Raw genomic sequence first — 13,273 nt, forward strand, 5'->3', positions numbered from 1 at the left:
AGCACTGCTCGTGCGTGCGCGATTTTGAGATTCTCCGGGGCGATAATGAAACAAAAAGTTGGAATCCACCAGTTGACGAGGAACAAATCCAGGCACTGGAGAGGACGAGCATGTGGGTGAAGGCTAAAAGTCACCTCTCCATTTTTTTTTTACTCACTTCCCTCTCAGGATGTGATGAAAGTGAAACCCCAAGGTCCCGAAGATACACATAATAATGCAAATGTGCCTCAATGCTCTATCGCAGTCCCTTTTTTTCCATAAAAAACAAATCTTTCAGTATCCTCATCCTGTCTTTCCTGGACACTGGGGCGGGAGTCAGTCATGCGTCAACAAAACATATGCTGGTACTAAATGCAATGGACTCTTGCCTTGTCATTGTCCATTTTTATTGGCGCTCAACAACCGTGTAACATGTTGCATCAAATCCAGTGGCACCTTGGGGGCCACTTCTGGCGTTTCGATAATTACGTGTATCAAACGGTCAAGGTACATTTTCTGGCCACTTTACTCTCGCGCAACTATTTTTATTCATGCAGATGAGATATTTCTTTTTTTTAGCTGTTCCGGGCAATTTTAATGCTTTTATGCTCATACTCTCGTAATCCAGATCGTAAATTCTTGGGTAACGGTTAGGTGGGTAATTTCGTAGTCCAAACTTGTGACTTGGAATTTATAAATAGATTATGATGGAGATAATTCTTGTGTATATTCAGTAACAGCGGAAATTGTTGCAGGGAGATGAATTATTTTTTTTATTGTCCAGTGGGTTGGCTCAGATCGGCGTAAACGAAGATTTTATCGGATGTAATGGAAAATTTTTTTAATGTAAAATCATGTGGAATGTGTGCGGAATGAAAAATTTCTGCATTTTGCGTGAGAACGAAACAAAGATATAGCCACATTGAATGGGATAATTGATTGGATTAATTCAAAAAATTTACGTTTAGAATTTTGCAATTATCTCTGTAACTATTGGTTTATGTTTAACACAAATGTTGAAATTATTTTCCTCTGAAATGACGATTTTTAATAGATTAACACTCTTTATTTTGATTTTTTCTATTCATTTCAATAATATTGTTGTATATGCGTCAACTTGTGTATTTATTTGAATCAAAAGTTTCACTTATCAAGTAAATAATTTATTAGTTCTAAATAAATCCTTTATTCGAATGAAATAAACGATTTATTGATCTAAACAGAAGATCATTAGATGCTAATTATTTCGTTCTCCTCTCCGTCTAAACAATAATTTTAATTTTAACTAATAAAGTCGTTATTTGTATCTGAGAGAAATTTACTACATGTAACAAAATAAAAGAACGGATAAAAACCAAGTTTAAGTTTAAATAAAAGCTTTATTACAGGCTGTTTAAATAAATTCATTTATTTCGAAACGAGCTATTTCTCAGGATGCAATTATTGACAAAAATAAAATACGATAAAATACAATTCTTGCACGGGCAATGAGATCGTAAAGCGGCTCGACTGTAACAGACATATAATTCTGTGACTTTAATTATTCAACTCAGAAGACCTGCATGAACGAAGAATTTACCGGATGTAATGGAAAATTTTTAATGCGAAATGACGTAAAACGCAGACGAAATGAAAAATATGCGTCAACTTATGTATTTATTTAAATGAAAAAGTTTCACTTATCGAAGAAACAATTTATTAATTTCAAACTAATCGTTCATTTCGAAGAAGCTAATAAATTCGTTCTCTTCGCCGTCCGCAAAAATTCTGTTTCACATAAATAAAGTCGTTATTTGGATCAAAGAAACATTTGCTGAGATTTCTCGAAAACTATTTATCTCATTCAAATAACGTTTATTCATTTTGAACGGACCATTTCTCCAGGTGCACCTAATGACGAAAATAAAATACAATGTAATACAGCTCTTGCACTTGAATTGAGATCGTAAAGCAACTTAACTGTACCAGGCATAATTTGGTAAATTTTGTCATCAAAATTCCCTCGGCTCCGAACCCATAGATATCTCCGGATTACTCCAGATGTTCATGGGGGATATGATGAGAACCACCGTTTGATTCGAGGAAAACTTCCGGAGTGGAGTGGCCTCAAGGGGTCGGAGGTATTCGTATGCCAGTGCCAGAGGTGCAAAAATGTGAAATGTGAAAAAATATTGTAACAAATGTCGTGGGAATTTTTTTACTGCAATTACCGTTACGAGATTTCCATCTGGATGGTTTATTTTTATTTTTTCATTATGTAAAAGTACCGGGTTTCTTCAGCTGGGTGACAATGCGCTGGTGCACTGCCTCCCGGGACTCGCGATAATTCAGGGAGTGCGTGTAGTTATTGAACTGTGGAGAAAAAAATTGGGATAGTTATTCGGATGATCATGCACGGAGAGAAATATTCAGTAAAAATTAAGGAACAATTCACGTGATTCGCAATGGGGAATCGTTTTCCGGCAATTTTTATGGGAATGGAAGGGAAGAAATCTGAAACGTTCAGTGAATTTTCAGGTTCATCACCGAACAAAGTACGAAATTGTCACGTAATTTTTCCCGAAGAAGTAAAATCTTACAGAAACTTGCCGACTTATTGTGCCTCCAAAATCAAAAATTCTTAAACGTTTAACAATTTTTAGGAAGCTGGTGAGTTATTTCTACGTTCCGTTCCGTAAAATTTCTCAATCGTTGGGAAAAAATTACGGAACGACTTGTTGTCCCCACAGCGGTGAGTCATTAGACGGGTGGTTAATTTTTACAGAACAAATCGTAGAATTTACGTGGCGATCCGTACAATTTCAGTTCCAACTCATATTTTTTATTGAATTTTACTTCGCTCGCGGATTACGTTTCGAAACGTAATTTTTGTTTTTTTTCTGGCAATTTTTATTGAATTTTTCTCTCCGTGGGGTGAATAGCGATCTTGTGATAAATGATCTTAATAATAGAATGACGGACGAACGTTACGGCAGATGATCTTTTTCGTTGATTATGAAATTTCCGACGATGAATGTCTGATATTTTATCTTGAGATCACTCAGAACTTAGATGGTTGCCTAATTACCATTTTTTTTTTTTTTTTATGCTTATTTTATATCGCTTCGAGTCTGATGAGACTATATGGCGATTGATCAAGACTTTAAAAATGGTTAGATCTCACCATTCTACCCGGCCAGGAATCGAACCTGGAACCTATCCGTTGTGAGGCAACGGCCTTAACCACTACGCCAGGTCACCGGGCGCCTAATTACCATGATAATGTACACGGAGAAAAAAGTTCCCTCATTTCCATCAATTTTCATGAAATTGTGATTTTTCACATATTCATCGAAAGGAAAAACAGACTGTTTCATGATAACAAACGACTTCATTTGCGAGCATAACTTCCAAATTTTCCCGAAAATCAATCTATAAGAAACAGTTCAGGGACAGGAATATAATTTTCAAATTGTTAAAAGGTGTCAAAATTTGTATCGAAGTACAAGAAAACTATGCATGACATTATTTCCAGAATTAAATTCAAATGAAAATCAATTTCAACCTTTAAATCATTTGATTGAAATAGGCCACCTATTCCAAGCAAATCTCTTCTTAAAAATTTCCTATTAAAGTGATTTAATTATTGAAAGGGTAAAAGTATAAAACAAAACTAGCGTCGTCCAATTAAATTTACAGTAAAACTTGTCCTTCGACACTTAATTTATCTTCGGACATCGCAACGAATTTTCCTTGAAATTCAGTTAAATTATCGCTTGATAACAATTTCCAAGAGGCCTACCGGAAATTTCAGCCCAAAATGTTTAAAAGTATACTACATTTAGAGAAACATATCGAAAGATCTTCAAGATCTGTAGATTACTAATGTCGTACTAAAGTTAATGTACGAAATTTCCTCTTGAAATTACTCAATTCCCAGATCATTCCCAAATAAACGTAATAATATATTCTACCTGAGCCATTTTGCACCTGAAATTTCATCCAAAGTATTTCCAAGAAATCTCTCAGGAGATTAGAAAACCCTTTTCGGGGATAAAATCTCCAGAAAAAAAATGTGCGAGACATTTTCTCGCACAATTTCCTAATTAACAGAGAGTCTACGTTACATCATTTCCAGCTCTAAAATCTTGATATTTCTGAAATATTACCATCGTAATATTTTATATTTTATTTTTTTTTCAATTATTCATTTCCTCACAAGATATTCGACTATTCAACCAAATTTTACCCACGACGACCATTTTACTCCTCATTTATTGCATAAATTATCTCATAAAGAGTAAATACGATAAACCCTCAGAAAATCTTGCATTCCTGGATAGAAAAATAGTATTAAAAAAATAGCTTCAGCAAGCCCGATAGTTGAAGAGAGATATGAACCTCCGGATTCATATTTCCAAGAGCAAACGTTCGCTAAACGTCTCTGATGCCCCGGAATGTGGGTTAAACGTGTAACTCGGGGGAAACAAACCTGGTGATAAAAATCAGAGTAACCACTGGCAATTCCATAGCCCACAGTGGCAATTATACTCAGAAGCATGGTTTTCTGCATTCGTAATTTCCGCTGATGGACCAACAGCCGTCGCTTAACGTCACTCATTCTCGTGGTGGCCTCTCAGTGGGTAGCACATACGACGAGTAGATTAATCATAATTTTTTCACATTTTCCCTCCCCCCCTGGAAAATTCCAGTTAGTCGATTCATCCTTCGGATCTCCAGCGAGGACCGTTGACTGACTTACTTTGAGAATCAGTGGGTGAATGAAAATCCTCGTTGTTATTCATCATTTACACATTTTCTCCGTACATTAGTGAATTGCTCGAGTGATTGAAAATCAACAGATGCAATGATCTTGACGGTTCACTCAGTAATTTTGATCCAAAATGGTTTTAGGTGATTTTACAATTTTTCAGGGGGACAATAACAAATGAAAAGTGTTGATTTTCAACGGGAATTCATTATGAACGACGTTTGAGGGGATGGATAGGACCGAACTGTATTTTTTATTCATTAATTATAACTTACGAAAAATTTATTTTTATGATGGTGCACTGTTGGAAATTTTTTGAAATTTCACGGAAGATATCATTGTAAATCTCATGAGAGTGACATTGAATCGGATTTAGGGGAAAAATGGTTATGAAATTTCAGGTTTTAAGCGGAATTCACGGCGAAATTTTTCAACTTAATTGAATTTTCAGTGGAACATGAATATTCAGAAACAAAATGACGTGAATTTTCAATGTATTGAAAATTCATTGTGAATTTTTCCCTGAATTTTCCTGATTTTTCCGACTTTTCATAGAATAATTGAACTGAAAAATTAAATATTTTTTTATTTTTAGATCATTTGAACAGAAAATCAATGGCACAGGTGATTTTTTGATTTCCTGAAATTTCAGTGGAACTTGAACACGATAAAGATTTCCGGAATTTGGCACGGAGAATTCAGACGAAAATTTTTAACAGTGTGACGATGAGAATGATCTCTGGGTGGTGATAGGAATGAATATACAGTTGTTGTCAATTTTAATGTCCTTTTCAATGAACAGTGGGTCAAAATTCCAGAATGGAATTCTGGACATTTCCTACAACATAAGAAATTCATAAATTTCCTCAATAATTAAATGCAATTGAATTCAGAAAAGCTGCATTCGTCTTTAAGAAATCATAAAAAATGGACATTAAGATTATCAATTTTTGAAAAATCTACAAAAAAACAGAGTGTTTGTTTTTTATTAATAACGATTATTATAAATCATCTTTATTTTCGATTTAATAATTTCATTCAGCTAAAGCTGAGAATAAAATGCACTTTATAATTTTATTTTTCTTCAATGCACAAAACATGGGGATCGAATTCAGGAACTGAATAAAATAAATTTCATAACGTCGAGTCTATTAGTTTCGGATAAATCCTCGTCATTGCCCCAGGTCAGTTTTGAAATACTGCTGGCTGTTGCCACCACCACACGTGTGTCGCTACCGTCCAATCGAGTGTTAAAAAACGCAACACTTCGAGGTTATCTTGCACCAGGTTGCGTGACAAAGCCGACAATCGTCAGCTGACTGTTTATACCCCTCACCTCGTGTTGTCAAAGATTGAGCAACCGGAGTTAATTCTGTTATTTATTTATTCGTTGTAAGTGCTAGTTAATCGTCAACTGTCACTCCAAGATGTTGAGACCAGCCAGGACGTTGGTGACGACCCTTCAACGTGTCAAAGAATGCAGTCCAATGTTGAGGTGCAGTCGACAGAGATCAGACATAACAGAATACGAGTGTGAGTATCCCTCGACTTTGTTGTCGAGACGTTGAGACTTTACACTGAGAAAACAAATATTTTTGCCAAATATCCACTTATTTGAGAGAAGTATTTATTTTGTTAATAACGGATTTCTCCAGTCGAGTCATTCCCAGGCAATCCTCATTAGGTTTCAATCATGGCAATTATATTGCTCTAGAAGGTGATGTTACCTATGACCTTGAGTGAACTTCTTAATAATTATCAACACTACCACATTGATCGAAATTCCAAAAAAAAAACGGAAAATTCCAAAGTTTTTTCTTCTCATTTTCTTCCTTGTGGAAAATAAAAAATTTAGGAAAAATGAATAATCATTGGAGGAGTTCATCCAAGGTCATGTGTAACATAGTCATCCTCTAGAGCAATATGATTGTCTTAATTGAAGCCTAATCGGGCTTGTCTGGGAATGACTCGATTGGAGAAATACGTTTTTTTTTTCATTTACTTAAGCATTTCTGAACAATTACAGTTCAATTTGCATCTATATTTTCGTTATAAACATATTGGAAATGGGTGATTTTTAATAAAAATCAATCCGGTTGAGTTGAAACTTTTCTTTGTTTGAAATTATTTACGAGGAAGACACATCCACACGCTTTGAGCTCCTCAGATGGATTAACTAAAGGAACAAAGATCCCAGAGGTCTGAAACCCTGGCGACATAGACCCACAAAGGTTCATTCATTTACAGATGTTGAGACTGAAAAACCAAATGCCCAAACAGTCGTCCACGCTCTTCTCAGAATTTCAGATCAGAAAAATGTTCTCTTATAATGATATAATAAACGTACTGTGAAATATAAAATTAATTTTTATAATCATGGAATGTGAACTCCAACAAAACATAAGACCATGTAAATTGTTTATAGATGTTGTGGTAGCTTAAAACTACTAACAATACCCTTCAAATTGTTATGGAACATTTGACAAGAAACTCGTTCATTATAACAAGACAGTTTTTACCTAGTCTAATTAGGAATTCTCGTGCATGATATGGTGGAAAATTATTCTGGTTCATAAGTTTTTGAAACATGATTTGTCTGAAATCATCATACAGTGGGCATTGCCACTGGAGAAATACGTTATTGAAAAGACAAATACTTCTCTTAAGCAAATGGATAATTGGCAAAAATATTTTTTTTAGTGCATGGGATGGTGTTAATGTTTTGTTTTATTTCTTTATGGCAGCTCCCATCACGGATGAGTACAAGAGAGGACCTTCCGAGGGAAGGTCTCTGTATATGGACGCACAGGCCACTACACCCGTTGTAAACAATCAGTTCACCCTAATTAATGTCAATGATTAGTCTTGAGGGGCGATTGGGGAGTTTTGACTCATCATTTTTTTCGTGTTTCCCTGCAGGATCCCAGGGTTTTGGACAAAATGCTACCTTTCTTCACAGCTTACCATGGCAATCCTCACTCCAGGACTCACATGTATGGTTGGGAGTCTGAAGCTGCCGTGGAGCATGCGAGAAAGGTGAAAATTATTCGGCAAACTGCAAATTGATCATTCCGGGAAAAAATGACTTCTGGTTTTTATGGATCAGTCCGGAATTTCCTGACAACTGCGGGATTGTAAAATTTCAATAGAGAAATCCTGAAATCAAGTCGTTTTTTCACCAATTTCCAGTGACATAATCCTAACAATTGAAGAAGAAGAGCTAAATCTTAGAAATTTTGTCCTTAAATTTCAGGGATTTAATTCTCTTTTTGGAGCGATTCTAATTAGTGACAATTCCTGATAATTACTGGAATACCTCCTATGCAGATATTTAAGCAAAGTTTTTAACAAAGATCTTCTGATAAATTCAGTGAAGATGGGGCAAAATGGAGCGTTTGTCATTGACTCAAAAACTAATTAAAACGAGTGATTATCATGTGCTTTTAGCAAGTGGCTGATTTGATTGGAGCTGATAAAAAGGAGATAATTTTCACGTCTGGTGCAACTGAGTGCAACAATATTGCAGTGAAAGGTGTTGGGAGGTTCTACAAAGCTAAGAAAAAACACATTGTGACGACACAAACGGTAAGCATTGAATTTCCTCCATCAATGGCCTGATATCGATTATTCGAGGTGTAACATTTATCGCTGAACTTGAGTGGGAGCTGACAGAATTGCTCAGATGTTTTGTTGATTTTTTTGTGGAAAGCCAATGCAATTTACATCATGACAGCCCTTGATTGAAAGAATTGAGCCAATTTTTCTCGCATTCCTCAGTTAATTCGTTAGTTAACGAAATTAAATTACAAACTTTACCTTGACAGGAGCATAAATGCGTTTTGGATTCGTGTAGAGCTCTCCAAGCAGAAGGATTCGAGGTCACTTACCTTCCAGTCTTACCAAATGGTTTGATAGAACTTGAAAAATTGGAGGCTGCGATAAGACCCGACACGTCTCTCGTGTCCATAATGACCGTGAATAATGAAATTGGAGTTAGACAACCCATCGAAGAAATTGGTGCCTTATGCAGGTAACACGGTTGAACAATATTTTGATGACTTTGCCCTCGAAAATCAAACTAATACAGCTTTATAGATATTTCGAAGCTAAATTTCAATGAGTTTAAAATTAAGTTTGAGACATACTCCTAGCACGTCCAGTGTTTAAGGAAAATTAAATATTGAAGTGTCGAAAGCTGGAGAAAATGCACCATTTGAAAAATTTTATAGAAAAAATGAATGAATTTGACGGAAATTTTCCACGCGAATAATAAAAAAAACAAAAAAAAGATGTCCCATGAAAACTAAAATTCATTGAGCAGTTGTAATTCATTTCGGCTGTTTGATTTTCTTTTTTCAAGGAAGAAAAAGGTATTTTTCCACACAGACGCAGCCCAGGCAGTGGGTAAAATCCCAATAGACGTGAATTCAATGAACATTGACCTGATGTCCATCAGTGGACACAAAATCTATGGGCCCAAGGGGGTGGGAGCTCTCTACGTCCGCAGAAGGCCGAGGGTACGCGTGGAGCCCATTCAGAGTGGTGGAGGACAGGAAAGGGGGATGAGGAGTGGTACAGTCCCGACTCCTCTTGCTGTCGGGCTTGGACAGGCTTGTGAAATCGCTGGCGCTGAAATGGAGGTGAAGAATGGCAGAGTTTCAGCCTATAAGAATTTTTGACATATATTTTTTAATTGCAATCGGGGAGGAACAAAATGATGTTAATTTAACTGAATTTTTTTGTGAATATTTTTCGATTCAAATGGGATATTTTTGGGAATTTTATCTTCTTTCTTCCTTCCTTTTATTTCTATTCATCTAAAGAAAATATTGAAGAAGAGATTCAACTAAAAATCATCTTAATTTCACTCTAAACTCAATTCTTTATCAATTTTTTTTAATTTAAAAAGAATTAACCCAAATTAACAAAATGAGCGAAAATCCAAGATAATTCAGATTTTTAATTCCATTCCTATTTTAGTATGACAAAAATCACATAACGAGCCTCGCGAATTACCTAATCGAGAAAATAGCAGCGAATATTCCGCATGTTGTGCGAAACGGGGATCCAGTTTGCTGGTACCCAGGCTGTGTGAATTTATCATTTGCCTACGTCGAGGGTGAATCATTGCTGATGGCCCTCAAGGACGTGGCCTTGAGCAGTGGCTCAGCGTGCACTAGTGCCAGTCTCGAGCCCAGTTATGTTCTTCGAGCGATTGGAGCCTCTGAGGACCTCGCCCACTCCAGCATTCGGTTTGGCATTGGGAGGTTCACGACTTTCGAGGAAATTGATTACACAGCTGACAACACTATTCGACATGTTAAACGCCTCAGGGAGATGAGGTACGATTCAGTTTATGATAATGATTGAACAATTCTTGCTGCAAATATCTGTATTAATTTCATCGATCTATTTTTCCATAATTACCTCGCAAAAACTAAAATTGTGGTCAATTTTAAATTCATTGTTTATTCGAAAACATTTCACTTCATAATGATCATCTCAGTGATAATCTTATCCAAAGTAGAATCGTTGCTCAGTTTTTATGTTCATTTAAAAAGAAAAATTCTCAAATTAACGATAAGAAAATCTCTATTAATTTCATGAATCAATAATTCAATTGTTGCCTTGCAAAAACCAACATTGACGTTCAATTAAAAAAATTTCTTGCATTAAAAGAAATTGCAATCGCTTTGGAAAATGGTCATCAATTAATCTGCATAATAATTATCTTGAAGGTTCTTCAATAAAAAGATCGCTTCACGTATCCGGAAGCCGGATGCTGTCAGTTAATATCTCAATATTTATTATTCAAACTAGAATAATTGTTCAGTTTTTCATGTTCATTAAAAAATGTTTTAGTCACATTGGGATATGGTCATCAATTAATCCATACAGTAATGCTCGTCTCGATGATTCTTGATGAGAAAATCTTCTTATTGACCTCATCAATCAATATTTCAATTTTTTCCTCTTGAAAAAACTAGAATCATTATTCAATGCTCATTAAAAAATGTTTCAGTCCACTCTGGGAAATGGTGGAGGATGGCATCGATCTGAAGACCATTAAATGGACTCAGCACTGATTCTGCTGAGTATCGAAATCATCTCAGTGACTCATTGTTACAATAATTTCGTATGAGCACTAACAGTACGAAAACAAAACACAACGGAATTCTCTGAATCTCCGATAACTCTAGAAATGCATCTCGAGTTATCGATGATTTTTTTAAATACCAGAATGTCCTGTAAAATTCCGAGTTGTATAATTTTTCTTCACTCAATAAAAATCTATATCATTCGAAATTCAGTGGCACCTTCCTTTCTCGGCAGTCTTGATGATTAAAAAAATAACTAAGTAAATAATTAGCACATTGTTGGACTACGTCAAGCACGTGATTGTAAACAAAATTAGTCTTTCGTGGTTTCTGGCACCCAAAGGTCAGTGTCGTGAGTTTAAAAAATGTGCAGTAATGGGTCTCAGCACATACAGGTGGGGTCGTTGGTTTCTTCGTAGGATATTTTGAAGTGGTCCTCGTCCATCTCGTGGAGACCCATTCGAGATCTGTTTGCTTCTACCAAGTGCTGGGCTATATCCTCGAACATTTCGTTTATGCCCTCGCCAGTCTTGCAGGACGTTTTGTAAGTCGCTGATATCAAGTTATGGCATTGTTCACTGAGGAAATTAATAAAGCAAACGTGATGCAGCACACAAAACGTGATGTCATTTTCATAACGATTAAATTCATCGACAAATGAAATTCGTGTGTTAATTGTTTTGGGAATAGTCTGAAAATTTTAAATTTAGAAGAAATTTTTTTTTTTGTGAGACTGTAGAAAATCCCAAACACAACGAATAATTTATTTGATGAATATTTAGAGAATAACTTGCGTGTTTAAGGTGCATAAAAATTATTATCAAAAATATATTATCATTTTTCGAATATTGAAAAAATACAGGATTTTAGAAGAATTTATGGAGAATAAATTTCTCGCAAAAATTTCGAGACTTCCAAGAAACATCTGATGATTTGAAAAATCTAAAAAACTGAATGACCAAGAAATTATTACCAGAACTGATCCATCTCGGCATCAGTGACCTGCGGTCCATTATTATCAACATCACTCTTATTTCCGCACAAGAATATCTTGGCATTCTCCGCATACGTCACGATATCCAGCAGATGCTGGGACAGGAGATGAAACGAGGTGGAATTATCCAGAGCGAAAACTAGAATAGCTGCCTCTGCGAATTTGTAATAGCTCGAGGTGACTGATGCCACTCTCTCCATGCCTCCGGTGTCCCATAGTTGAAGCTAAACAATGAAAAGACAAAAATAAAAAAGACACCTTAAAATTCACAAAATAGAAAATTATTCGTCCACTCAATTTTTTTTTCAACTTATGGAACGAGTTATTTCCTTCATGTTGATATAAATTTGCACGTTTATTTTTTCGTGTGACGGGCCAATTGCTGGACAATTATGGAAAATTCGAGTTTCGTGGTGAGACATAGGGGAGGGTGGGGTAAAATGGAGACTCTAGACTTTTTTTTTCAATTACTCAGAAAAAAATTTATCAATTGAGCTCAATTTTTTGTTTATTACAAAGGGAAAGAATTATTTGCAGTGAAAAAAAAATCAAATTTCATCAATATTTCAACCTGTCATTAACAGTTTAAAAAAAGTCGAATGTGTCCATTTTACCCCAACCTCCCCTAAAATAAAAGAATCATCTAAATGTTCACCTAAATGAGTTTTTGAGAAATATGTCCGAATCTAAAGGAGATAGCGAAATTTTTGTAATCACATTTGTTGTAGCTCTCAATCGGCTCTACAAAAAAGGTTATAACAAACATTTTGCTATCTCCCTTAGATTCCGAGATATTCATTGGAATCTGGCCGATAGTCAAAATTAACTTGTACCGTTTTACCACTTCGCTACTGAAATCATTTTTTGGCCACTCCAAACATCCTCAATTCCCCAAAACTTCTCTAAAAAATCGAAAAAATTACCTTTATCCTCCTGTCATCAACAGCATACTCCTTATCAATATTATCGAGTCCCAGTGTTGATTTCCTATCACTATTGGACACAAAAGTATTATTAGCGAATCGCCGAAATATCGAGGACTTTCCAACTCCGTATTCCCCGCAGAGAATGACTTTCTGCTCGGTGACTTTGACTGTTGCCATGTCAATCCTCTCCGAATAATTCCAGTAAAAACGACTGTTTTTCTATTTACAAACCGCTCCAGCCACATCAATGACAAAATGGAACGCACTGGAGTCTCCGGAATATGACACACACGAGGCCCTCGTCATTGTCGCCGAGGATAATTGAATTACTGTGAATTATGCTCATCGAGTCCATCCAATTGCGCAGAAAATCATAAAATCGAGGTTTCTATTATTTCGCGCTACGACTCCGATCAATCATTGTGGGAAAGATTTCAATTCAGGATGACATCATTACGCATATGTGTGTGTATTTCACTATTTTCCAACTTGACGTGAAGAGAAAATCATAACAGAGGGACTGCGC

The 13,273-nt window shown here is 35.8% G+C and overlaps 2 protein-coding genes across 2 annotated transcripts; one reads left to right on the forward strand and one right to left on the reverse strand.

The window, feature by feature from the left end:
* The first annotated feature begins 5,964 nt into the window (after nt 1–5,964).
* On the forward strand, nt 5,965–11,035 carry LOC107042637 (cysteine desulfurase, mitochondrial). The gene is made up of 8 exons (XM_015263768.2): nt 5,965–6,262; nt 7,474–7,553; nt 7,649–7,765; nt 8,177–8,314; nt 8,554–8,759; nt 9,090–9,369; nt 9,710–10,071; nt 10,752–11,035. The coding sequence occupies exons 1-8, from the start codon at nt 6,157–6,159 to the stop codon at nt 10,813–10,815; spliced, it is 1,353 nt and encodes a 450-aa protein (XP_015119254.1). The 5' UTR covers nt 5,965–6,156; the 3' UTR covers nt 10,816–11,035.
* On the reverse strand, nt 10,513–13,261 carry LOC107042638 (GTP-binding protein ypt7). The gene is made up of 3 exons (XM_015263769.2): nt 12,745–13,261; nt 11,801–12,045; nt 10,513–11,405 (listed from the first exon to the last, which is right to left on the reverse strand). The coding sequence occupies exons 1-3, from the start codon at nt 12,922–12,924 to the stop codon at nt 11,210–11,212; spliced, it is 621 nt and encodes a 206-aa protein (XP_015119255.1). The 5' UTR covers nt 12,925–13,261; the 3' UTR covers nt 10,513–11,209.
* Between the last annotated feature and the right edge of the window lie 12 nt (nt 13,262–13,273).

The sequence above is a fragment of the Diachasma alloeum genome, unplaced genomic scaffold (genome assembly GCF_001412515.2).
Source record: "Diachasma alloeum isolate Michigan unplaced genomic scaffold, Dall2.0 Dall_scaffold_00494, whole genome shotgun sequence".
Classification (NCBI taxonomy): domain Eukaryota; kingdom Metazoa; phylum Arthropoda; class Insecta; order Hymenoptera; family Braconidae; genus Diachasma; species Diachasma alloeum.